The following is a 23,654-nucleotide window of genomic DNA, read 5'->3' as shown; positions in this document are numbered from 1 at the left end:
CGGGTGTCCTGCACGAGCTCGGCGTGGTTGCAGAAAGCGGCGGCGGCTCTCGGCGGGAGCCCCTCGGTTCCTGCGCCCGGGGCTGAGGACCAGCGGGACCAGGGACGCGTCGGCTTGCACACGGCCCTACCCCGGCAGCCGCGGCCGCCCCGCGCCTCCCTCAGCCCGTGGCACGGCGGGGCCGGTCCGGGCGGCGGCCGGTGGCGTCACAGCGGGGCCCGGCGGGGCCCGCCCCGGCCGGCGCGCGGTCACGTGAGCGGCGGCGGCGGCAGCGTCAGCTGATCGCGGCGCGGCGGCGGCGGCGATGGACTTTCTGCTGGGGAACCCCTTCAGCTCCCCCGTGGGGCAGCGCATCGGTGAGAGCCGCATCCGCGCCCCCCGACCCTCCCCGCGCCCCCGCTCGCCCGTCCGGCCCCGCGCCCCCGAGGCGTCACCGGACCCTTCCTCGGGGAAACGCCGGCCCCCGCCTCCGCGGCGGGACCAGCAGCGCGCTGGCCAATCAGGAGAGAGTTCTGCTCTGACTGACGGGTGTTGCGGACCAATAGCGAGCGCGCAGCCCGAGGCGGCTCCGTCGGGGGCCCCGCCAGCCAATCCGTGCGCGAGGGGGTCTCGGGGTGGCGAGGTGAAGTTTGCTCATTTAAAGGGGCCGCAGGCCGGTGGTCCGCGCCACGCCCCCTGCATCGCCGAGCCCCGTGATTGGCTTGGGGCCATTCCCGCCCGCGCCTCTTCGGGGGCTTCGGGCAGCTGCTGATTGGCTGGGCTCCAGCCAGGGCAGCCTATCGCGGCCGGGCGGGAACGGGGCGCGTGAGCCGCGGTGGCACGAGGGGCGGCCTCGAGAGCCCGGGGCTGTGGGACGGGGTCAGTGAAGGCTGTGGGGGACAGCGGGGCTGTGGGGACAGCGGGGCTGTGGAACGGGGTCAGTGAAGGCTGTGGGGGCAGCAGGGCTGTGGAACAGGGTCAGTGAAGGCTGTGGGGACAGCGGGGCTGTGGGGACAGCGGGGCTGTGGAACGGGGTCAGTGAAGGCTGTGGGGACAGCAGGGCTGTGGGGACAGCGGGGCTGTGGAACGGGGTCAGTGAAGGCTGTGGGGGCAGCAGGGCTGTGGAACAGGGTCAGTGAAGGCTGTGGGGGAAGCGGGGCTGTGGAACAGGGTCAGTGAAGGCTGTGGGGGAAGCGGGGCTGTGGAACAGGGTCAGTGAAGGCTGTGGGGACAGCGGGGCTGTGGGACGGGGTCAGTGAAGGCTGTGGGGACAGCGGGGCTGTGGGACGGGGTCAGTGAAGGCTGCGGGGACAGCGGGGCTGCCGGGACAGCCGGGCTGTGGGGACAGCAGGGCTGCGGGGACAGCAGGGCTGTGGGACGAGGTCAGTGAGGGCTGTGGGGACAGCGGGGCTGTGGGGACAGCAGGGCTGTGGGGGCAGCGGGGCTGCGGGTACAGTGGGGCTGCGGGTACAGTGGGGCTGCAGGGACAGCAGGGCTGTAGGACGGGGTCAGTGAGGGCTGTGGGCACAGCGGGGCTGTGGGATGGGGTCAGCCAGGGCTGTGGGGACAGCACACTTGTGGGGACAGCAGCCTCAGGCTGGGCTTGCCCAGTGGGACCAGTGTCCCCTACCCGAAGGACTCAAGCGCTGGGCAGCTGGGGGTGTTTGCCTGCCCTGAGCCTCCCCGCACTGAGCTGTGGGACAAGCGGAGCCTGGCAGGGCCATGCCCTGGCTCCTGCAGCACGAGCTCTTCCATCTGGCTGTGGCTCACAGCATGGAGCACCAGCTCCCGCAATGAACACAGCACCCACCCTTTGCCCTGGCAGACCCATGGGCACATGTTGGGTGTCCTGCAGTGCCTGTGCTCAGGGCAGATGGGGAACATGGGAGAAGGATGTGGCCTGAGAAAGTGGAGCAGAGATGCCACAGTTAGAGAGAAGAAGACCGTCAACAGCCGCACTGGTGTCAGAGCAGGGATGCAGTTCTTAAAATGCTTAGAATGAAGACTCTCTGTTCCTGTGTTGTATTGCCTAAGAGCCTTGAAGTTGTGCTTGAAGGCTGATGCCTATTTAAACTCTCCACTTGTGAGTTCATGCACTTGCTCATTCTTGCTGTTCACTGCTTGTCAGACCTTTGTTGTTTGCTGTGAACATCCGGTCCCACATTCAGTCTTTTTGGTGTCCTTGTATGGGTGAATAGGAGGCTGTGCCTGGGGTGGGAACAGAGCAAGCAGCTGCTTTAATTAATGCTTTTATTATAATGATTTTAGAGGCTACCCTAAAACTTTCCCAAAGTGTGTCCAGGGCATTGTGATGTGCCACTCTGGTGTTGGGACAGATAGGTGAGATCCATTACAGCCAGGTGGTGGAAGGATCATCAGGGAAGACTTTGTGTTATCAAAATCCTCCAGATGATCTTCAATATACCCCCAGAACATCACATGTTTAATCACATGTTCTAGGAGAAGCCGTCTCCTGCCCTTTCCTGAATGAATGCTCTTTGTTCCCTCAGTGAGTGTATCAGATATGTCCTTGTGTTTGGGTAGAGGCAATCTGAAAGTTGCCTCGCAGATCTTCTGGTCAGTTTAGTAACCAGATTGTAAGTGGGTTATACCTCTAGGCTTTGTTTCAATTAAATAAGGGATTCCCAAGCAACAAACCAACAGCAAAGAAGAGGAAAAAAGAAAAGATATTTCAAAAGTTTCCGAGAGGAGGTGAGAAGCAGAGGTGTGATTCTAGGGAGTTCTTACTGGCTGGGGGTTTACTGGGGCTATGGAAGTCCAAAGAAGTGGAGGAATTACAGCACATGAGAAAGGAACTCTCTGGAGGACTTGAAAGGGGTGGTGATTGAAAATATGAATATGAACATTGCCTATCAACATTCTGGGGATGTGGATAAATGCTATCTACCCTGCTTAATTTGGGACGCAAACATGACTTCCCCAAACTCGTTTGGTAGGTCTGTGTCAGCTGCATGTCCAACCCCTGAGCCTGATCACCAAACCTGCACAGTGCTGCTGCCCTGGGCTGTCTGCAGAAAGATAATGCTCCGTCCTTGTAAATTATTTGGGCAAAGTCACGTATGCTTGATATAGCTTATAAAGTCTAAAATAGCTTTAGATGAAGGCTAAGGAAAAAAAAAAGTCCTCTGTGGCCACTGCAGCAACGTTCTCAAATTCCTTCATTAATGTTAATCTAGTAAGACCCATTTATTTTGCTGACTAGGAAAGCAATGCTCAGATAATCTCAGTGATCTGTCAGAGAATGAGTCAGTTGCAGAGGAGTAGGTTTTCTAGTTTCTTACTCACAGTTCTGAGATTTAGTCACAAAAGTTGCCTCTCCTGTTTTTGCACTGTGATGTCTCTTCCCAGGAGGAATACAGACTCAGTTGTTTGGGATTTTTTGTATTTGCTTCTGTTGTGTGGTGGGTTTTTTTAAACACCAGTGGGAAAATTTCCAAAGAGTGATAAAGCATCATAGTTCAGACTCCCCTCTGGAAAGGGAAATCCACTATGCCTCCATCTAGGAGCTAAGAGAAGCTTTTTTCCATTTTCAAAATGGAAAATCTAATTCCACGGAGGTGAATTGTCTCTAAGTGAGAGAATGGAGAAGAAACCACCACGTGAGCTCTCTCCTCACCCTGGAAGTCTAAAATAACTAGTAATTATAGCAATACCAAAAGGGACACAGGCAGGTTATTTCAGTGAGTGAGGGCAGCAGGCAAGGGATAGAAGTAACGGTGTAGCACAGAGATGACACAGATGTTTTTTATGGACAGGGGTTATTTTAAGCATGAGGACCAGGAAAAGTCAAGGCTGTAAAGAGGGAGCAAGTAAGTAAGGCTCCTGGGTGAGGAAGAGAGGCAGATGCAAAACAATATACAAGAAGAATCACCACAACCTTTTGGATCCCACCTTGCAGGTGTTGCTGCACCCCTCTGTGGGTCCCTGCAAGGTTGTGCTTCTCAAAAAGTCATTGCCTTGTCTTCTGTGCCTCCTCTGTCTGGAGTAAAAGGGGCAAACACAGCAGTTGAAGAGTCACTTGATCCCTGAGAATTTGAGCTGATTCACAGGAAAGGAGCAGGAGTTCAGAGACACACATACCCCACACCACTGTGTCAGCGCAGTCTGTGTCCATCACCATCCTTGAATTAGGTTTGGAGCCGTATCTCTGGTCGCTCTAGAATGCACGCTGTGCTCTCGGGCTTTGGGGGAAGGATACAGCTAAATGGTGAAGTCCTGACAGAGCTGGTGCTGAAGTTCCCTCAAGGGGAGTAAAAGCATGAGGCTTGTACAGGATGCTGATTTGGGCCTGTGAGTTTGTGAACTGAATGAAGTTGGAAGAAGGGATATCTTGCATTCCTTTCTGCTGAGCCTAAGCTGTCTCATGCCATGAACTGCTGGTGTCCTCAAACGCCTGTTGAAATGGGTGAGAAGGTGCTTGATGCTTTGCTGAGGAACTTAGAGCCAGCAAGAAGCACTGCAGGGAGCATGGTTTGCCCCCCACTTGGAGGAGGGGCAGAGCATATCATAGGCAAAGGATTTCTGAGCAGCAGCTGGCTGGTTATGGGTGCTTCAGGTCTGGGGTGAGGAGCAAAGGGGACAGGAGCCTGCACAATACCTTCTGTCACTGGCTCCTGTACTTCCCCACACTTCTGCAGGGCCGGTGTGCTGCTGCAGGGACAGCTAAGTGGGATCCCCAGCTGCACAGTGTGCTCTCCCCTGCCACCAGGGCAGACATAATAACCTTGAAAAGAAGCAAACTTGTGAAATGTACTCATAGCACAAAGCAGTGTACAGATCCTTTGCACCAGTTATGCCAAGTGTTTGGAGTTCTTCATTATCTGCTGGTTCCAAATAACTTTTATCACCTAGCTGCAGTCAGCAGGAGCACATCCAGTGCCATGCAGGAAAAGAGCCCATGGTCTGGTTCAACCAGTACCACAGTCCTGCACAGTTCTGGGTCCATCTGAGCAATTTGTGAGGCAGCAGACTGGAATCAGACAAACCCCAATGCTGTCACACCCGGGGAGCTGGACTGGCTGCCAAAACGATGTGGCTTTGGAGCAGCCCCATGAAGGGCCTCCTGTACATTCAGCAGACGATGGTTTGGGGCTTGGATGGGGAATGGCATTTGCAGGCTCACGATAACCTCTGCCAGGGGAATTCCCTGCTGCAGGTCAGGCTCAGCTGGTAACACACACAAGTAGATGCTGCCTGATGACCACCAGGCAGAGTGCTGGGTGTGTGACAGTGCCCTGCCTCCTGTGCTTGCTCTTTTTAGGGACTTGTCGCTGTCCCCAGCCATCCCAGGCTCAGATTTCGTGTGGAGCAGACAGCTCATGTGCTAATTACAGCTCATGAAATGGGGCCAGCCACCCTGATCCTTCATGTGACTAATTAAACTTTGTTTCCTTCCCTTCTGCAGGCTTTACAGAAGGGCAAAGTTCAGGATTTTGGAGAAAACTCCATATCTTACTAGGCTTGGACAGCCCCTTACAGCTTGGAAGAGAGCAAGGAGGATTAGAAGGGCATTAGCTCCAGCTTTCCCAATGCCAGCTAGGCCAGGCCTTAATTTGTACTGGGTAAATTCAAGCCTTTTGTCCTTGGAATTGCCTCAGGGTCACATTCCTGTTTTCCATATGCTCTAATACTGCTCTTCCAGCTTTGCATTTTGTGACCCTGTGTTGTGTTTATGGCAGGTTTGGTGCTTTCCTGCAGCTCTCCCTTGATGAGTGTATGAACTGGGGTGATGGCAGCAGGATGGCCACGACATTGTGGGGTAACAGGGGCAGGGTGTGTCACTTCTGAGGAAGCCCAGTTTTCCCCTAAATGGCCAGGCAGGTGAAGGAACACACATGGTTTATTTACATTCCTTTCTGAAAAGCAAACCTGCTGCTTGACCTTGGCAGGATTGGTGCATTTGGAGGGAAAGGGTGGTGGGGAGCAGGTTACAGTGTGCCACCAAACATTGGGAAGTGAGGAAAGGGTGTTTGCAGATTAAATTCATGTTTGTGTACAATGTGATGGAAGGTTGGGGAGATTTGAACAGCAAGGATTGATGGTTAAATGCAGGTTTTATTTTGTCCTTTGTTTTTTCTGTAGCTCAGAGCTTCCAAGCAGGCTCAGCCCTGTTCCCAAGTTGTGGGTTTTTCCTTCCATGTGCAGTGAGAAGAGTGGATGTAGACTTCACTTTCAGCAGAGCAACCCCTGTGTAGTGGATTTCTGTGATTCATTGCCAGTGGCAGCAAACAGTGCAGGGAAACTTCTGACTTGTTCAAACCATGATGTGTCATGAGCAGGGGATCCTGGAGGAGAGTGCAAGTGAGGGGGGCTTTGTGACCACATGATCCAAACCCATCAGACTGACCTTAGCTGCAACCTGCTTGCCAGCACGGCTGCTGTCCCAGGGCAGGAGGAAACCTGGAGCTCTGTACTGTGTCCTGATCCCAAAGGAACCCCAGTGGAAAATATTTTCCCTCATGTGTTACCACAGTTTCCCCCATTGGCTGGTACATGCCCTGGTGCACCAGACATGTCTATTGCCCTGGATGTATTCTCCACCTGATCACCCAGTGCAATCCTTCCTCCTGTGCCTCACTGAGGAAGCTTGGATCTGCCAGAGATAAGGATCCCTATGTAAAGTTAATACTCAAAGTGACAAAAGTTTACCTGAATCAAGGAGCCTTAAGGTTATTCCAGTAATAGCCAGACCTTTGGAAAGGTGGAAGAGCATCAAGAACAGTCTGCCACTCTCCTTCCCTGTCTGCCCTCTTCCATCTGGCTGTGGCCACAATGTCATCACCATAATCACTGTGTAATCAATGCATTCTGTAGCCAACAGAAAAGGTGGTGGCTGGATTGTGATAAGATGCAGATAGCTTCACACTGTGGTGTGCAATCTGTGGGAGGGACACGTGTAAGAGGCTGCATTGCACAGTGCTGTGAATAGCTCTGTGCCTGACCCTAAACAGGACATGATGGATGTGCTTACCCAGGCAGGAGTTAAAAAATCTTCTTCCTGTGTTACGGCCTTATCTCAGTACTGTGTGAATGGGCATTTGATTTCATTCCTAGACAGGGATCATTAGCTGCTGGGTCAAAAGCAGAAAAAGGCAGCTCTGCAGAGGAAGGACCTCTCTAAAGGGGTAGAGGACCCACAGCAGCGAGGGAGAGCCGCAGATTTTGCAGGGACAGCAGTTTTGAAAATGCAGGCATTTCTGTAAGTACCTTGCTGGGACTGAGCTCTCCTGAACAGCACCTGGTAAGTGCTGAACAGGTCTGGCCAGTTTTAATTCTCTTGCCCCAGTGCTAAGTCAAGAGTTTTGTAGGATGAGAGAGCTGGAAAGGATGGTTCTTGTCATCTGCTTGCCATTAGCTGTGTCTGTGTTTCCCTGTGGTCTTGGGAGTGCCTGGGTCCTTCTGGCCCCACTGGCCATTCTCTACTGGTGGTGTTCCTGAAGGCATCAGTCAATGGCATAGCTAGGACTGAGACATGGATGATTACAGGGTGGAGGCACTGGTGCTCCCAGTAATAGCTGCTCATTTCCCAAATCTCTGCCTTGAATAAATAACATCAAGGCTGACTGAGGAATTCCTAATTAAAGGGGACACAATCAAAGCTGGAACAATATTGCTTCGACTTCAGCCTGCAGTTTGCTTCTGCCCACACTCCCTAGAGGCCAGAAGTTCAGGGGAAAGGTGTAAATATTAAACAAGAGAAGCCCTGCTTTGGTTTTCTATGTTTGCTTGTTTGTTTTTATAGAGCTGGTGTACAAAAAAAAGGGGACTGATTCTTTTGTCTCCTTAAGTGGTACAAACCAAGAATTGGAGCTATTGGCATTAGATCTGTATCAGGGTGAGTGGGCTGAACTCAACAGTTTCTGGCCTTGCAGGAACAAAGCAAATAAGCCCCCTTTTCCTTAGCTGTGGAGCTGAAGTTATGCTGAGCCCCTTCCCTTCATGTGCAGGGCACCAGAGGTCACACAGAGTCTGTTTGTAGTGTCAGTAGCATTGGTGGCATGGGCAAAGCTGGGCACCCACCATCCCAGCAGTGTGCTCTGCCATGGTGACACCTAGTGGGGAGCACTTGGTGACCCAGAATTTGCACATGAATTTGCCTCCTTATATTTTGTAGTGGCAGCAAGGGAGAAGCAGGCTGGGGTCTGGGGTCTTGTGGGAGCTTAAGAGTGCCAGGGCTACTCTTCACCTTGATTTCTGTTTTCCAGAGAGAGCTACCGATGGGTCCCTGCGGAGTGAGGATTGGGCTCTCAACATGGAGATCTGTGACATCATTAACGAGACTGAAGAAGGGTAAGGGAGCTGGCAAGGGCCCATATTCAGTGGCAGGTCCCTGAATTCCCTATAACACCACATCCCTAGGCTGCAGTAGTAGCATGCACTGCTGGAGGTAATAAGCTAGGCTTCCCAACAATCCCTGAGACAAGACTCTGCTAGGAGACCTAGAGACGTAGAAAAGCTGTCAGAGCATTTATTAGATGCTTTTCTATAATCTTGGTGTGCCAAGAGCCATTCAAACAGGCCTTCAGGGTCCCCAGACAGCCCTCTGTTCAAGCCAGGCTGCCTCCCACCTCCAGAAGGCATATTTGCATTTCTTCCACTTTGATTTATTCCCCCTTCATACCCTTCTCTTTCTCTCCTCTGGGAATGTAAAAATCTAAAGGCTGGTGACTGAGAGAAGAGGGGGAAATCTCAGGCTGCTATTCAGTCCTTTTACTGTGCCAGTCTTTCTTGGGCTTCTTCTCAGGTATTTTCATGTACAGTCACTCAAAAACACACGAAGTAGGTGGGGGAGCTCTTTTCTCCCTCTCCCTACAGGGAGATGTTCATCCATCTGCCAGACTTGTTAACTCAGGAGCTGGGGATTTGCCACTGAATTCAAGGGAGAATGCTCCTTCTCACAGTGGAGATGTCAGGAGCAGCATGTAAAAAAGAAGGTGCTACATGGAATAAAACATGTAGGTTTTACTCCTGCTGTCCTACCCCACAGTGATGTTGACAGAGGATTAGCAAGCCCAGTTTTCAGCTTCACATGTATGGAAACAAAGTCAAACACCTCTACTTACAGATCTGTCACCACTCCTTTTCCACTATCCCCACGGTGCAAATACATCTGTCTCTGTCCACAGTTCTCAGGCCTGAGCTGTGGCTGCTTTCAGGTCTGGGCACCTGATAACACAGCTGGACAGGCTCTCCCATTGTCCTGCTAAGGCCCATCCACTGACACCAGGCTGCCCCACAGGCCAATACACTTCTGCCCTCCTCACTGAGTCAGTGTCTTCACCCCACTTTTCTCCTCCAGCACTGCTGCTCTTCCAGCTCAGCTTCTCTTCCTGTGCTCTGAATCTGGTTCATTTGTGCCCTCTTAAGACCACAGTGGACTGAGACCATGGTGTTTCTCCCCTCTGAGGATGGTTAATGAGGGCCTGCTATACTGTTGCTCTCTTACCCACCTGCCCCATACAAGCAAGATTTTGCCAGTGTGTCTCTCCTGCAGCTTTTGAGCATCCTTCTCTCTGGGGAAATGTTAAATAGCTCCTCTTTGAGTAACACAGGAATTGCTGCAGATTCGTCTCTCCTTCCTGTTTGTAACCCATGCCAAGCTTTTCTGTGATCTCCTCCTCTTCAGTCTCTCTGCCATGGGATTTTGCTCTACCCCCCAGGAGTGTGTTTCTAGCATTGGTTTTAGTCTGTTCTCTCTTGTGTCCTGAACACCTTGACCCGTTGCAGACATCAGCACAGAGGCCTCTAATTTCAGTAATAGCACTCAGGGACATGGCTTAATGGTGGACTTTGCAGTGTTAGGTCTATGGTTGGACTCGATGACCCTAAAAGGTCTTTTCCAACCTAAATGATTCTATGATCAGCCAAACTCACTCCTCTTGCAGAACCACAAGCAAAAGCTGCTTTACCAATCACTGCTTCAAGCCATGCTGAAAACATGGTGAAGAGGGACACCTGCTGAGTATGAGGCATCCAGAATCTGTGGCTGTTCTGCTTTGCCTCAACCTTTTGATGATCTTTCTTCATCTCATTTTTCTCCTTCAGGCCCAAAGATGCATTCCGAGCCATTAAGAAGAGAATTGTAGGGAATAAGAACTTCCATGAAGTTATGCTGGCTTTGACGGTGAGCAGTCAGGGCTCTTTCTCTTCTCTGTGATACCCTGCTGTAAAGCTGAGTGCTGAACACAGGTTTTAGCACACATGCTGAACAGACTCATGTACCTAAAGCCAATAAGGCTAACACATGAGGACAGAGAAGGCTACAGCTAATGCTTTATTGCCTTCGAAGGTCCTGGAGACCTGCGTCAAGAACTGCGGCCATCGTTTCCACGTCCTTGTGTCCAGCCAGGACTTTGTAGAAGGTGTCCTAGTGAGAACAATCCTGCCAAAGAACAATCCACCTGCCATAGTGCATGACAAGGTGCTGACCCTCATCCAGGTGAGCCAAGAAGTGTGAGCATCTGCACCATGCAGACAGTATGTGTCTTTAGGTGTTTGTACAGAAGGCTGTTGTACGTGCTGATGGGCTGTACTGTCTCTTTCTCCCCAGTCCTGGGCAGATGCCTTCCGCAGCTCTCCAGACTTGACTGGTGTCGTTGCTGTCTATGAAGACCTGAGACGGAAGGGTTTGGAGTTCCCTATGACTGATCTGGACATGCTGTCACCTATTCACACACCACAGAGGGTATGGGAGCACTGCTGAAGAGAAGAATGTTGGGCAGCTGCCATTCTGGAGCAATGAGGGGATTTCAGGAACTCTGTCTTGAATTTAGAGGATTTTTGGGTGTGAAATGTGAGAAGCTCCAGGACAGCCAAGAGCTGTTGGGACCAGCTGGGGAGCTGCCATCAATATTTCTCCTCTAGTTGCACTGTCCTGCCAAGTGTGTGTGTCTAACATTTCCTTCTCTCTGTCACTTTCCCCACCTTTGTAGACTGTGTATAGCTCCAACTCTCAATCTGGACAGACCTCACCTGCAGTCAACTCCCCTCAGCAGATGGAGTCCATCCTCCACCCTGTCACCCTGCCCCCCGGGAGAGGCACATCCAGCGACGCGCCTATCACACCCACACCAGAGCAGGTGAGTTGGCACAAGTCCCAGAATATTGCTGACTCTTCCTGTGTTTGAAGCTATTTCACAGATGCTGTTCTGGGACTGTAGTACTGGTCCTGCCCCAGCCTCTGTCTTCACAGAGCTGTTCCTCTAAAGTACAGTCTTTTGAGAGCTCCCCAGAGCTCCATTGTGGTCACAGTGATGAACTGGGATACTGCAACCAACATTTCCCTAAGACAGGGCTGCTTGCAGGTAGAGGGAAGTGGGGTGCTGAGACATGATGCCTCCTTATCATCTTTGTTTATCTTGCCTCACTGCTTACTTTATATGAATCAACCCTATCTGGCTATGTGGTTTCCAAAGGCTTGGGCTTCCTCACTTGTTTCCCCATCCTCTTTTCTTCTTCCTCACCCTGACTTCATACGACACCATGTTCAGCACCAAACCCCTAGCTATCAGTATTTTGCATTCCCTTGCAGAACAGAGGGTAGAAACTGTTCTAAAGAGGTTCAGCAGCAGCTTGTAAACCAGAGGACTAAAGCTTCAACTGCACACTTAGCTGAGGCTCTCCTGTTGAATAGGAATTAATTGTTTTCCCCTGTCTTACACCACTTTGGAAATTAAACCATTTAAATGGCTACCACATGGGAGCTGTTAGCTGAGGAGAGATTTGAATCATACCAGCAGCATGTGCTGGCTATTAAAAATCAAGGCTAGACTGGCGGCCAAGATCCCAGGTGAGGGCCTGGCATCTGCTACCAGCAAATGAATTTGATGTTAAGTCATGGAGGGGTTGCCTGCTGGGAGCTCCTGAGAGCTAAAATGAGTGGTGACAAATGAACTCCCCAGTGGCTGTGAACAGGTATGCACACACACCATTCCCTGCCTTCAGAGCTACCTCAGCCATGTCCCCAGCCTCCCCTGGCAGAGCTGTCACGCCACTTCGTTTTTGCAGATCGGGAAGCTGCGCAGTGAGCTGGAAGTGGTGAATGGGAACACAAAGGTGATGTCGGAGATGTTAACAGAGCTGGTGCCATCCCAGGCCGAGCCTTCTGACCTGGAGCTGCTGCAAGTAAGGAACACTGGGCAGGGTGGAGGGCTGGCACATGCAGCACAATTTAGCAGTGACTTGATGGACTGAGGCCCAATGCATGCCAGGTGTGGGGAACAACTGGACAGTTTAGTGTGGGGCTTATCAGGGAATGAAAGGATAAGGGAAACACAAGGACAGTAGAGTTTCAATGGTGGATGAAAATTGCATTGCCAAGGCTGGAATTATTTCACAAGGGAGTTTGTAGTCCACAAGGGCCTTTCTTTCTGGGTGATGTGTAATACAAAAAGCATACAATTATTCCATGTAAAGCTTAGACTCAATTTACCTCTCACACCAAATATTTGTTGCCCATCAGCAGTTCCTGATAGATTCCAGTAGCCTCTGGAATCTGTGTTCCAGTCAGAATTCCAAATTTGTGAGTGCTCAGCCGTACTGTGACCTTTGTGGGTGGTGACTTGCCCTGCTTTGAACAGGAGCTGAATCGGACATGCAGAGCCATGCAGCAGCGAGTCCTGGAGCTGATTCCCCGTGTCCTCCATGAGCAACTCACTGAGGAGCTGCTCCTCATCAATGACAACCTCAATAATGTGTTTCTGCGCCATGAAAGGTACCTCTCTCCTCCCCTCTCTTCCCTGCTCTCCCACAAGACTTTACTGCCCTTGAAGGCTGCCTATCCCACCCTTTTGATCTGCTCAAGAGTATAATACTCGAGACGTATCAGTCTGTATCATCCATCTTTGAGAACAAAGCCAAATGTTCTCAATTTTTGCTGACTGAGTCCTGCCCCTTCAAAGCTGCTGTGTAAGTTCCTGATGGGGTATAAAGATGTCCCTGTGGCATAACCCAAAAGAAGGAGGCAACTGCGTGGAAAGAGCTGGTTTTCTAGCTCTGAGAGAGATGAAGACAGAAAGGAATTGCCCAGATGGGATCAGCACTGCTTTTTTTTTCTTCCATTTCAACAAACACATCTTTGCTAGTTCATCCCCAGATGAACTGTAAAGGAGAGCTGTTAGTTACAAGTAACTGTGGAAGGTGCTAAGAAGCTTTCTCACACCACCTCTCAGGAGACATCAATTCTATGGGTCTTACTGTGGTATCTTGAGGGGAAATTGGGCACTGAGCCATAGTTCCCCTTTCCTAGTGGGTAGGAAAGGGCAGACTGTGTCAAGTCTTACAAAAAATCTCTTGGGCTGTGGGTGAATGAGCCCACACTACTGAAATGCATGCTGTCACCTTTCCTGCAGGTTCGAGCGACTTCGGACAGGACAGCCTGTTAAGGTAACTCAGAGCAACTGCCCCTCTCTGCAGCTTGGTTTGCATCCTGCAGGTCTAGCAATGCCCTGCTGACTTGCAGGGAGGTTCAGTCTGCCCCATTTAGAAATGGTGGGCTTTGCTTTCCCAACCAAGCTGCACCAGAGCACCTGGTACATGGAACACTCCATTTCCACTGCAAACCTCATCTTCCCTGCCCAAAGAGCAAGAGCAAAGCAGCAGCAGTTATAGTTATTCAATAATGAGATTCCAATTCCCATATGAGCCTACTCTGAGCACTACCCTGTCCTCTGAACCAGCATTCACCCTACTTACTGAAATCCAGCAGAGCTAGGAGGCTGGCTACCCAGGCATATGCTGCCCTGGGACACTATTCCTAGCCAGTTCTCTGATCACTGTCCCTCTTCTCCCTCTTCACAGCTGATATCTTTCAATGGGTGCAGAAGGGCTTTCCTCTCCAGTATCAATGAGCTAGGATTGTAGGGTCAGGGTATCCAAGCTTCAGAAACTCTCTACCATCTTCTTTTTTCTTCTTCCAAAGGCACCAAATGAGGCAGAGAACAGCTTGATTGACCTGGGACCCAATACTCCTTCAGCACCGAAACAGCCTGAAGTCACCAGCAACCTTTCCTCTCAGCTGGCTGGAATGAGTGTGTTGCTATGTGGTTTTCCCCTCAGTCGTTCTCCTGTGCTGCTTTGAAAATCCTTTCCTGCCCTTGAAGCATCTCCCAAAATTAATAAGTCAGATTCCTAGTGTAACCTAGAGAAATGCCATGTGTTTTCAGCTAACAAATTCATGAAGAAACTTGTATATGCCCCAAGGCACTCAAGCATATGTCTTGGCATCCTCACCTCACATAGTGCAGGAGGTGGCCATGACTTAAGAAGGATCTCAGCATTAGTCTGTGGCTAAGGACCTGGCCTTTGGCAAGACTGGGGATAAAGTTGCTCCTTCTGCAATGCCTGGCAGCATTGCTTACTTGCCTCTCTTGCTGTGTGGTGTCAGGTTCACCACTGAGGTCTGAAAGAAGTAGAGCAGTTGAAGCTATGCTGCAAAGGCAGCCATGAGCATATTGGGCCCAGGACCCAGGATTTGACAGGTCGTTTACTCAAAAAACCTGAGGGGTCCTGGGAGTTCTTCAAGACATACCAACAGCCTACGTAGCACTGCCTAGATGCAGTTGCAGAAAATTGGCACCAGACTGTTTTTACAGACAAGCCAGCTGAGATATTTTTCAAGTCAAGTGTTTTTTGGATGATGTCTGAGTCACGAAAATCCACTCATCTGTCTCAGAGGTGCTTGCCCAGAAGCACAGGTTATTTTCTTCCAGAAGTTATGGAGCAATTCCCTCCAGAGTTTTCTAAGATGGTCAGGAACATCTAGCCTCCAGCATCAGTAAATTCATGCTGCTGCTTCTGTCTGAAACTGAGCCAAAAATATCGACTGAGTGGGCAAAGAAATGCCTTCTGTTACTTTCCCCACAACTGCACACATGCATAGACTGTGCTGCAGCTGAGGAGCAGGATGGAGGAGTGGGCCTAGAGTAGTTTAGCCTGTTCTGATGACAGTTTTCCATCCAGCACTCTCCAAGCCCACAGTCCTCCCTTTACTGTTCTGTGCTGCCTGCTCACCCTGCTCTCTCTCCCACAGACCTGGGCTCAAGCAGTGTGAGTGCAGGGCTGCACTCCCTCGACACTTCTGGCAAGCTGGAGGAAGACTTTGACATGTTTGCCCTGACCCGTGGCAGCTCGCTGGCTGAGCAGCGCAAAGGGTGAGTGGAACAGCTTGCTCTGTCCTTTCTGCCTTCTTGCAAAGGACAAGGGCTCAGGGAAAATGGGGCTACACCCCGACCAGCAGCAGTTCCTGGAAGACAGCAGGATGAAACAGAAATGCACTCTTCACACACACAGTGTTTGTAGCATGACCTCTGTGCTCCCAGTCCTTTTTCCTGCTTCCATCATCTCCCCTTCATGGTGTCCTCTGGGCATGGGGAGAAGGAATTGGTCTCCCACATGTTCTGGGAGATTCAGTGTCTGGGAATGAAGGTGCGAAGTGGGACTAGCTCAGTTTTCTTGTTTGCCTCTGAAGTCATCTGTCCTGACTGGGGTGATGTTGAATTTGGGAATTGCTGAGTACTGATTCAGCCTAACAGAGTATTGAGCTGGAGTGCAGGAAGAGTGCAGTCAGTTGTGGCTTGCAAGAGGGCACTGTTCTGTGCTTCAGCTTCCCTGTTGGCAAGTGGGACCGATGTTTCTTCTTCCATGGTGCATTTGTAAAGCACTAAGAGCTGGGTCTCCATAGTGCTGGCTGAACTAAAGAGACCTTCTCCACTGCAGAGTGGATTCCTGAATCCTTGTTCTGGAGGAGCTGGCAAGAGCTGTGCTGACCAGATCCCCTGGGTTTATAGACTGTGGCTGATCTCACGCTGCTTTGCCTGGCAGAGCCATTCACTGCTCTCCATAGAGTACCAAGCAGTAGAGCCCACGGGCCCATCACTGCCTCCAGCCCTCCAAGGCCTGTGCTCCTGCACTCCTGCAGCCACTGGAGTGCCTTGTTCTGCAGCTGGCCATTAGCAAGTTAAGGTCTCTTAAACGTGTCAAGTTAAGGTCTCCTAATGATGTCTCCTTCCATTCCTCTGCCTCAGACTGCTTCTGGTAAATGTGATGGGGAAACCCATGGCCTACACATGACTTCATGTGTTTTGTCCCTGGGTTTCCCCACTGCTTTTACTGTGGGTTGTGCTGCCTGAGGACAGAGGCAGTCCAGCACAAAAACAGTTGTATCAACAGCACCCAGTCTGGGGCTGAAACCAGAGCCACTGGTATGTGTTCAGTGCTGGAGTTCTGGACAGAAGTGGAATTGTATCCTCTCTGCTGTAGCACAGTCCTTAACAGGCCGAGGCTTATGATCTCTGCACAAGTAACAAGACATCTTCTATTTATTCCTGCCTGCACTTGTACTCCTGCCAGGTAACCTCTAGTGGCTCAGGCTTCACATTTCACTGAGAGCCTCTGCTCTCAGTGTCTCCCTCCACTTGAACAGACCTATTGCTCTACAGCTCCCGAACAGGACGTGCTGGCAGAGCCTCTGGGGTTTGTTCTTGACACCCCATGCTTCATGTGTGTCTCAGTGAGGGAGTGCTTAAGGCACTTCAAGCCTTTCCTGCCATTCTTCCTCATCAGTGGCATGATAGCAGCGCTGTACTTCATCCTGGATGCCATTGTCCACAGCGGCCCCTTCACTGATGAGCACTTCTTTGAGAAGTTTGAGCGGCGGTGGCCCAAGCCCCTGGCCCCCAACAAAAACAGCTCCACTTGATGGTCTGCTGGATCTGTGGGATTGGGCCTGGGAGCAGCTGGAGAGGAAACTTGTGGAGAGTTTCTGTGAAAGGCTTCATTTTCCTAGCATGGAGAGTTTTCCCCACTCGGCATGGATCAAACGGTGATGTGTGGCATTGTCATGTGCAGTAACAGCCTAGAGGGGACACAGGATTGGGATGAGGGAAATTATGGGTGAGACATGTCTGTGTGTGAAAAGAGGTTGCTGTAATGGTGCATTTGGAGACTTGGAAGCAACACTAAGCTCTTCTGATCATCCAGTCTCACCTATGGCCAGCATAGCCAGTGAACCTCTGCCACCATCACTTCTCACGTGGTATTAGTTAAAGAGCTGGTTTTGAGCTGTTTGTGTGTGTGAAGATAGATGAGTATGTAGGTGAGGGCCTGTCGCTCAAGTCCTTTCTGAAATATCTGTAATATTCTGTTCAGTCTGTGTTAGTTTTTTCTCTTTATAGTCCACCCCAAAGAAGGTGAAGGTTGTGGTTAATGCACCTAGCTCTGTAAGTCTGTGTCTTGGTTTTCATGTAAGTCCTTGTCATCCTTCTGTCACTGTGCCAGGGCTGTCCTGTTGTATCCCACAATGTTCCAGTGAGTAGATTGGTCTGTTTTGTGGTGGGCTACACCTATAACAAGGGCTTTGCATACTTTTCTAGAAGCTCTTGGTAGCAGAATGACAAGGCATGAAAAGTTGTGCAGTCATTTAGGAGTTCCTGCTCTTCACTCTCAGGCATCTCATCAGCCTGTTGTCTCCCTCTCTGATTCCAGGGTAAAGTATGAAGACCCCCAAGCCACCAAAGGCCTTGCTGGTGCCCTGGATGCCCGGCAGCAGAACACGGGAGCGGTAAGTGGCCACAGCTTTTACTGCATCACCAGGAATGGTAGTAACCTCCTGGCTCACAAAGGAAGTAAGGGTGCTGTCTGTTGGGAAAAAGTAAAGTGATGATAACTCCCAGTCTCCGCCAACCTGCATTTCCTAGCTGGGCTGCATTCTTTAAAGCCCTGAGGTGAGGAACTGTGAAAAGTCTGGGGTTGCCTCAGACAGTTGAAGGATGTCCCTCCCCAGGGAAACTTCCACCTGGAAACATATGTTTTATTCCTCTTCAGTAGATTTCCATGTCCAGTCACCTTCTCTCCACAATCAGAGAAGTAGGCCACCAGTATCAGTATATTCTTTCCCCCACCTTAACCCCACTGCCTCCCCTCTCCCTCACACTGCAATGCAGACTCTCTGTCATCCAGGGGGAGTCTGGTGCCTCTAGTGATGGAGCCCAGCTGACAAAGTGGATGATGCGTCAAGGAATGGTGAGATCTGAGGTGGTGGAGGGCCAGCAGGGAGGGAGGAGGCTGGGGCTGCTGAAACAGAAGCATCACTGGCACAGCACATGAGGATGTACAGCAGACATCAGCAGATACTGCTAACTGAAATGGAGCAACCCTGGGCTGGGCCAGTAGTGGAGACTAGGCTGGGAAGGAAGCAGGCAGTGTGCCAGTCCTTCCTCAAGTAAACATATGTGTAGGAAAAATCCTAGGAGCTCTGAGGCCAAGAGAGCATGTGCCACTCTGAGCTAGAGGATGGCCTGTTTTGGGGTGGGTGTCTGAGGCAGAGGCAATAGCTGGTGGCATCATCAGGGTGGCTGCTGCCATTCATTCTCCTTGCAGCCTCTCCTTCTTAACACAAGGTGCCTTGTTTGAAGGAAAACACATTCTGACTTTAACCCTGTTGAAGGCCTCCTCCTGTAACTAATGATTGAGCTTTCAGGCATTTGAATTTGGTCTTTTGGCAGCAGGAATTCCTGCAATTACATTCCCTCAGGCACACAGAGGCTTTGACACTCCTGGGTCTGACGCTTGTTAGCCTGTCTTCCTATAATGGGCACAGCCCAAGCTGATGTCTGCTCTAGGAAGTTTCCCCACATGCTGTACAGTTGGCTTGAATGCACTTCTACCCCAAAGAGATCCTCTCTGGGCAGCCAGTTTGCTTTGAAACTTCCCTAATCTCACACATCCTCTTCCATTCCCATTTGTCCATCTGCCAGCTGTGATAACTATCTGTGCTTGCTCCCTGGTTTGAGGAAATCTGTCTTTGGTACAAAGGTGTTGCTCTTTTTCTTGGTCTTGGTGTTTCCTGAGGGCAAGGGAGCTATATATATTAGAAAACTAATAAATAAATTCCCACAAATACTCTCTCATTCTTCTGCTTGGGGAGCCTCTAGCAAGGACTGCTTCTTGCTCAGCTTTGTTCAGGAGCTCATGACTGGAGAAAAGGATCTGGGGTTTTGAATCAGACTTTGTTTCTTTCAAGGTTACCTCTGTCCACTAGGAATATGTCTCTTTGCTGTTTAAATTGACCAGGGCTATGAATTCTTCTGAGCTAGCCTCATCCCTACTGGAAGTAAAATTTAATTGTAGATGACTTCCTGTTTGATGGGTCCGTTTTAGTAGTTTGGTGTGATATCAAATCCTGCTGTGCTCCATGATCATACCAGGGAATCAGTTCTTGGAAGGTGTCTTTCCCCCTTTGTGTGCTGTCAGACCTGGCACCTCCAATATCTTCAGCATTGCAGACTTTGACATCAGACTGTCACTGGTTTGTAGAGGGAGAAGGTGTAGAGAAATGCATGTCTCTTGTTCTCTGGCTGCCTACACAAGCAGACAACTTCCACCTAGTGGGTCCTCACCAAAAAGCAAAGTCTGGTCCAGTCCTAAAATCCCAAAGCCAACCACCAAACCACAGATGCTTTTAATGGCATGTATCCTAGAAACTGCGTGTCTGGGCATGGATGGGACAGAGGAAGCAGGTAAGCAATGGCACAGATATCTGGGGAGAGCTTTGTAGTGGCACCAGCTGGATTTGGATGGGCCTGAGCTGACTGAACAATGGAGTGAGAGGCTGAGCTTCTGAGTTGGGCTTTCTTTTTGCATTGCAAATCCATTCCAGTGGATTTACTGGAACATCCTCTATTTTCTTGGCCTCACTGCCCTTTTTCTTTCTGTCCCAGGTACCAGTTCCTCAAGCCAATTTCATGGAAGACATAGAAAAGTGGCTCTCCACTGATGTGGTAAGTGAGGGGCTGCCTTCTTGGAGCCAGCAGTCCTGCTGGAGTTTCCTGTGGGGCTGGACTTCACGCAGTGTATAACAGCACTGTCATCGCTGAATGTGTGGCACAGACTGCTGGGAGGGACCAGGGAAAGAAAAGCCAGGGACACGGGCTTTGGGATACCACAACAGCATCATCAGCCTTCTGGGAGCCATAGCTAATGAACTGAGGGCCCCTCCAACATGTCTGTACTGTGGAAGTGGGGGAAACACTGTCCTGTCTCTCTGTGTGCAAAGAATCACACCTATGAGATGCCTTTACCTACCCTCTTTCTAACCATGCCCTTCTCCTTCTCTGCTAGGGAGAATCAGAGGATCCAAAAGGTGTTACCAGTGAAGGTGAGATGTGCCAGCCAGCCCTTGTCTTTAACTGTTCCTAGCAGCGCCTTGGCTCTTCCACAGACCTCCCTCTTTGCTAATGCTCTGCTCTTCTCTTGCCCTCAGAGTTTGACAAATTTCTGGAAGAGCGAGCAAAAGTTGCAGACCGCCTCCCCACTTTGTCCAGCTCCTCAGCAGGGACGTCCCTCTCCCCTCCTGCTGCCAGCCAACATCGGAAGCAAGCAAAGGAAGATGATGCTATGTTTGCCTTGTGAATGCTATGGACTGGTGTGCTGTGGAGCAAGAGGCTGTGTGTGCTGTTTTGCTTGCCTCCAACCAGGGGCCAGCAGAGGAAGGACTCTGTCCCCTTCCTCCATTCTCTTCCTGTTTTACCTTTGAGTTGTTTTTATTTTTAAGCTACTTTCAGACTTCAGATAATCTTTGTTGTGTTTAGGGATATCATACAGTAGACTTGTAAAGGGGGTTTCAAAGCTGCTAGAGAATGTGGTAGTTGTGGGCTTTTCTTTTTATGGTACAGAGTGGGCAAAGCAGAAGAAGCTCTGGAAGAAGCTCCCCCATCCTACTCTCCAGTGAGGTAGGTTAGAGATCTTGCCCAAGAAACAGGAGAGGCTGCAGTCTGCTGCTGAAATCATTCCTGCCTGCCTCTTTCCTCACCCCTCCCCTAGAATGTATCTCCAGCCCCCCTGCCTGCCAGTGTTAGACTGGAAAGCAAGGGGATGTGAAGCATTACTGGTGGCCGAGGAGGAACACTAATAATGGTAGAGGGACCCTGTTGCTCTAACCTCTCTTGCACAAGTGCTTGTGGTATGCAACACCTTCCCACTCACAACCCCTTCTCTTCCTCGCCTCCCTTTCCCCATCAGTTTATTCAGAATCCTGCCCACAGCCCAGATGTTTCCATTGCACGGCAGCCAGTCGTCCAAGCCCTTGGCAGCTCACAGGACTGCAAGCGGTACCCCAGGCTGAAGGGGCTCTCTCCCATAGGGCAGGATGTGCCTTCAGCAAACTATTTGCAGTTAATTTAATTCTCCATTATCCTACTTTTATCCCAGTGCAATCCTACCTCCCTCTCTCCCTTCCACTGATGCCTTCCACCACATTGTGCTGTGGTGTGGGGAGTCCCTCTGAGCCAGGCCAATGCTACAGACTCCCTTGGGATGGCTGTGTGTGCCAGGGTCACAGAGCTGCGTCCCCCTAAAGCAGGAGGCCCTTCCATCAGCATTGTTACACCAGTGGGAACATGCTGTTGCTGCAGAAGCTTGTTCAGCTAGTGAGCACAGAGGGGAAGTGATACATCAGTCATCTCATGTCAGTAGAACAGCCCTGCAGCAGCCAGAAGTTCATCTGCACATGGGGAGAAAAACCCTTCAGAGCAAACTGCACTTGCTGCCCACTTGTAAATGAAAGGCAGGGAGGAGGGTGCCAAGCTCAGGGCTCCTGCTCATGGGATTTCTTGTTGAGTGTGGGAGAGTTGTCTTTTTTTACTGCACATTAAAGGAGCAAAGACTTGAGCCTCCCTTGAAGGCATGGTGTGTACTGTCAGTGCTGGGGTGGGGAGGGGAGGATGCTGTGGGGAGAAGAGGGATGAAACCATGCAGCCACATTTGCTTTCCATGAAAAGGCAAGGGCACTGGTGCTGAGAGGAGAACAGCATGGGGGCTGAGGGTGCTCCCTGCTTTTTACTACAGTCTTGTGGGGAGGTGATTACAGGCCATCTCAAAATAGCAAGAGGGTGAGCTACCTCCTCTCCTTTCCCTCTGTGTCTTGTGACCACATCTGAATACCCACCTTGCAGCCCATAAGTCACTTATAAAGACATGCAAGAAATACATTTGCTACTAAAGGGCCTTCTGGTATCCACAGGACATCCTCAGTTGTCCCTATACCATCTCTCCAGTGTCATCCTCGGTTGTTCCTATACCACCTCTCCAGTGTCCAGCTGAGTGGGAGCTGTGGGAGGGATCCTTTAAAGGAAGCTGAGTGGATTTGAGAATGTCATCTGAAAAAAGGCAAAAGGGCTGAGCTTCCCCTGCTGGAGCACGTGCAGGAGAGGAAGCAAGAGCAGGGTCATGATGGAACACAGGCTGGTTCTGTAACTGTGGGGCCAGAAAGGCCTCCAGAAGAAGCAAGGCCAAGCCCATTGGCCAGTTCCTGGCCTTGGGCTGCCTGCCTCAGCTGGGAAGGAAGGACTCCTGGTGCCCCGTCAGCATTTGTGCACCGTACCAGCCTGTTCACACTGGTGATGCTTTAACACTGGTTCATGCCTCTCAGTGCCTCCAGCTCCCTCAGAGCTGCAAATTCCCTGAAAGGAGAATTCCTGCAAATTCCCTGAAAGGAGAAACAAAGACATCCTGAGTGAATGAATATCTTGAGTATGGGGAGTTCAAACTCCTTCTTACTGCCTCTGGGATGCCCTGAGCCCACGTCAGGACAAAGACCCCATCTTCACCCTCACCTTGTTTTTAATTCCCCAAGCAGCCAGCACAGGACCCGGCAAAGGCAAGAGGGAGCCGTCCCCAAGGAAGACTTGAGTGCAGTAGAGAGGGGTTGCTGTTATTTTTGTCAAGGGACAAACAGATGGAAAGCATTTTTGGTGTCTGCCAAGCGAGGTCAGTTAGAATCGATGGCCAACAGGTGAAAATTGAGAGTGCTGCTTGTGGCTCCTGGGGTGAGCCTGTCCCCTCTCAACTGTGCAGCCAGCCATGGTCACAGTGCTTTCCACTGAGATTTATCCAACAGTGACAATGTAGCTCTTTTTCAAGGATGAAGGCATGGAAAGATTCCAAATTAGTACTGTCATACTTGTTGTAGATTATACCAGTAATAGCTTGAATAATTTTGCAAGGTTTCTTTTGAGAAGGAACTTTGGAAAAAAACCAAAAACCTGCTAGTTCTGCAAGGGGTCATTTTAATGAGTGGCTGGGCACTTCACATTGGCAAAAACTGCTTCATGATGCAAAAAAGAAAAAAAAATGACAGCACTGTAAGGAATTCTTTTAAATGCCTTTCCCTTTTTAAGTTTTCTGAGGTTGTTTTAGAAAGAACGGCGCTGCTCGCTCTGACCACCAGATGGCTGTGGTCCCTCGCACACCCAGCCCGGGCTTCCCGATTACAGAGAATAGCCCCTCTCTCCCTTGGCAGTGACCTGCTTAAGGCTCTGCCACCTCCGGGGACAGAAACAAAACAAAGTTTTTCCGTAATATTCTAATTTCCGTAATAGTCTAATATTATGCTGCAACCATCAGCCCTGTGCGCCCCGCACAGCGACCACTCCAGAACATGGATTCATCCACACGTTGTGACTGCACTGAGGATGGGAAGGGGTGCTCATGCTCTGCCTAGGCATCCATTAATAACCACTCTGGGAACAGGATCCTGACCTGGACAGATATTTTGCATGACCCAGAACAGCTGTTGCTATGCCAGATGAAGAAAGACATAACTTCCTTGTACTGGGTCAGAGTTGCTTGACATCTCTAAAAACTAAATATACACTAAAAGT

At 50.6% G+C, this 23,654-nt stretch overlaps 1 protein-coding gene across 1 annotated transcript; it reads left to right on the top strand.

Annotated features, from left to right (window-relative positions):
- The first annotated feature begins 267 nt into the window (after positions 1-267).
- TOM1 (target of myb1 membrane trafficking protein) lies at positions 268-21,663 on the top strand. The gene is made up of 15 exons (XM_036401312.2): positions 268-356; positions 8,205-8,289; positions 10,045-10,123; positions 10,289-10,438; positions 10,550-10,684; positions 10,932-11,078; positions 12,007-12,123; positions 12,579-12,712; positions 13,350-13,383; positions 13,919-14,027; positions 15,029-15,149; positions 17,482-17,557; positions 19,716-19,775; positions 20,116-20,152; positions 20,258-21,663. Exons 1-15 carry the CDS (start codon positions 305-307, stop codon positions 20,404-20,406), a joined length of 1,485 nt encoding a protein of 494 aa, XP_036257205.1. The 5' UTR covers positions 268-304; the 3' UTR covers positions 20,407-21,663.
- Positions 21,664-23,654: the final 1,991 nt, after the last annotated feature.

This window comes from Molothrus ater, chromosome 5, assembly GCF_012460135.2.
Source record: "Molothrus ater isolate BHLD 08-10-18 breed brown headed cowbird chromosome 5, BPBGC_Mater_1.1, whole genome shotgun sequence".
Lineage (NCBI taxonomy): Eukaryota > Metazoa > Chordata > Aves > Passeriformes > Icteridae > Molothrus > Molothrus ater.
This window is presented reverse-complemented; position numbering and strand designations above follow the sequence as displayed.

What these genes read in the sequence shown, in the direction of transcription:
- TOM1 (XM_036401312.2), top strand. Translation starts at nt 305, where the DNA reads ATGGACTTTCTGCTGGGGAACCCCTTCAGCTCCCCCGTGGGGCAGCGC. An exon ending in TCACACCCACACCAGAGCAG is followed by an intron (nt 11,079 to 12,006) that starts GTGAGTTGGCAC and finishes TCGTTTTTGCAG; the next exon opens with ATCGGGAAGCTGCGCAGTGA. An exon ending in CTCTCAGCTGGCTGGAATGA is followed by an intron (nt 14,028 to 15,028) that starts GTGTGTTGCTAT and finishes TCTCTCCCACAG; the next exon opens with ACCTGGGCTCAAGCAGTGTG.